The sequence below is a fragment of the Arachis duranensis genome, chromosome 2 (assembly GCF_000817695.3).
Source record: "Arachis duranensis cultivar V14167 chromosome 2, aradu.V14167.gnm2.J7QH, whole genome shotgun sequence".
NCBI classification, from domain to species: domain Eukaryota; kingdom Viridiplantae; phylum Streptophyta; class Magnoliopsida; order Fabales; family Fabaceae; genus Arachis; species Arachis duranensis.
In genome coordinates, this window is record NC_029773.3 from 28,871,708 (window position 1) to 28,873,876 (window position 2,169).

General features: G+C 38.6%; 1 protein-coding gene across 2 annotated transcripts in view; it reads left to right on the forward strand.

The window, feature by feature from the left end:
• Nucleotides 1-6: 6 nt before the first annotated feature.
• Nucleotides 7-2,169, forward strand: part of LOC107474137 (uncharacterized) — a 3,029-nt gene continuing 866 nt past the window's right edge. Inside the window, exons 1-3 of one of the 2 annotated variants that reach the window (XM_016093729.3) lie at nt 7-388; nt 1,128-1,352; nt 1,539-1,614. In XM_016093729.3, the coding sequence (XP_015949215.1) occupies nt 1,239-1,352; nt 1,539-1,614 (190 nt within the window). In that variant the 5' untranslated portion in view covers nt 7-388; nt 1,128-1,238. The remainder of the gene's footprint in view (nt 389-1,127; nt 1,353-1,538; nt 1,615-2,169) is intronic. The other variant, XM_052256845.1, reaches the window with a different exon arrangement.

The window sequence follows — 2,169 nt, forward strand, 5'->3', positions numbered from 1 at the left end:
ACCCTTGGCTCTTGCTGCTGCTACTACTACTACCTTCCTCTTCTCCCCTTCCTTCCCCCTTTCTGTTTTCCTACTCCGCCAGAGTCAGCGCCTCCGGCAATTGGAGCTCCGTTTTCCACGTCTCCTCCTGCTCCGTTCAACTCCAGCGTCTCCGTTCTCACACTCACGCAGTCACACTAGCCTCCAAGAGAGATCAGAGAAAAGAGAACTGGTTTGCCTCCTGCGTCCGCGCTCGTGCTTTTGAATCCGCCTCTGCCTCTGGTTCCTCCGCCGGCGGCTGCTTCGTTCGCCTCCTGCGTCCCCTTCTGTTTCCGCCGCTGCTTTTTGTCCTGCTCGGCTGCTCCGCTCGTGCTTCTGAGTCTGCTTCTCCTCAGCTGTCCTGTTTCTGGTTCGTTCTTTTTCTATTTTCTCTAATTAGTATATTTAGTTGCTTTCTAATAATGTGTTTGTGCAGATATATGGTTTTGAGTTTTTGGTGTTAATAGCTTAGAAGGTGAGAGCAGATGTAATAGGCAAATAGTTAAGAGTTATGATAATTTGTCTTATGGTTCAAGGTGTGAAAACTGGAAGTGGCAAATAGAATTATGTCACTGTTAGGTGAGGGAGGGAGAGACGAAATTGGTGAACAGAATTAGTTCAGATGTCTTATGAAATTTTACGAAAAATCGATACTGTATACCTAATTTTATATGCCTAGTGTTATCCTATTGATGGTTTTTGTTGTTTGATTTATTTTTGTTGTAGAGCTGCGTTTTTCTCTTTCTTTGAACTTGTATGACATGGTCGTTGGACTGCCACTGTGCTCTCTTAGAGCTTCTGCTAACCATAAAAAAAAGGCAAATAGGTTATGGTGTTGCTGGGTTTTGTTCTGTTTTGGTTATTTTGGTTATTTTGCATAGGTACTGCTCCTGAGTCCTGACCAAGTTTATTCTTGGGACTTGGATCCTGGGTCCACTGTTGTAGATATTTTTATCTTTAAGTATATAAAAAAAGTATATAAAATGTTATTTTTATTTTATTATTGTATCAAACAAAAGGAAATGCTAATCTTGGTAGTTTATTATCTTTTTTGCATTAGTTATGTCTAACAATGATGACTCTTATTTCCGTGGGGAAACCAATTCCAGGAGCTTAGAGTTCCACAGTGAAATATACCATTGCCAGAGCGAATGCACCATTGTTAGCTCTGCTGTGGTGAAATTAGGTTTACGTTGATTTAGGGGAAGTGAATTTTCGCCATGAGAGGAGGAAGGAAGAATTTGAAGAGAGCAACGGAGGAACGGTACATTACCCTTCAAGATGGTCAATCCATCATGCAGGTTGTCTCTCTCCGTGGCTCCAATCTAATTGAGGTAGTTCTTCACAACTTCTACATCTTCGAAATCATCTTTTCATATCACTTTTGTTTTGATTCATGAACCTCGTAACATTCTTATCCATTCAAATCATTTAAATGGATAGTAATTTTTTGATAGCTCACTTCATAGTTCATATTGTTCTTATTGGTGTTCTACTATGATTATTTTCTTGTGTCGAAGGTCATGGATGCATGCGGTGAGAAATCATTAGCGCTATTTCCTGCTAAATTTCAGAAGAGCATGTGGATAAGACGAGGTTTGTTCTATATAAGCAGCAAAGCAATACCCACTGTTCTAATTTAGAGGCTATTGAACATGCCATCTCCTTTTGTCTTCTAAAAGTTGAAAAAAAAAAAGGACTAATGCTCAAAATTATCCTTGAAAGATCATATATGAGTGAATTTAGTTCCGGAAAGATTCAACGCCTCAATTTGATCTCACATTATGTTGGTATTTTGCAGGACTAAATTGAGCTTTCAAGGATTAATTTGAGCATTAACACGAAAAATTTAGCATTTTGCTTTTGTTCTCTAGTAATATTGTTTCTTTATCATAGTAAACCAGTGGACGATGGTTCTCTATATCCATTTGGGTATTGGGACAACTTTAATGCTAATATGTTATATGATCTGTTTTAAAGCAGGGTCAACTCTTGTTACCATCACAATTTGTTGAACGAATCCGATCCATCAGAATTGAAATTATTAATTCCTTTATCTATACTGCTACACTTGTAGTTGAAACATTGATTATGGCTATGTGAATAATCTATTTAGGGAACTTGCTGTGTTTTATGTAACTTTGACCCCTC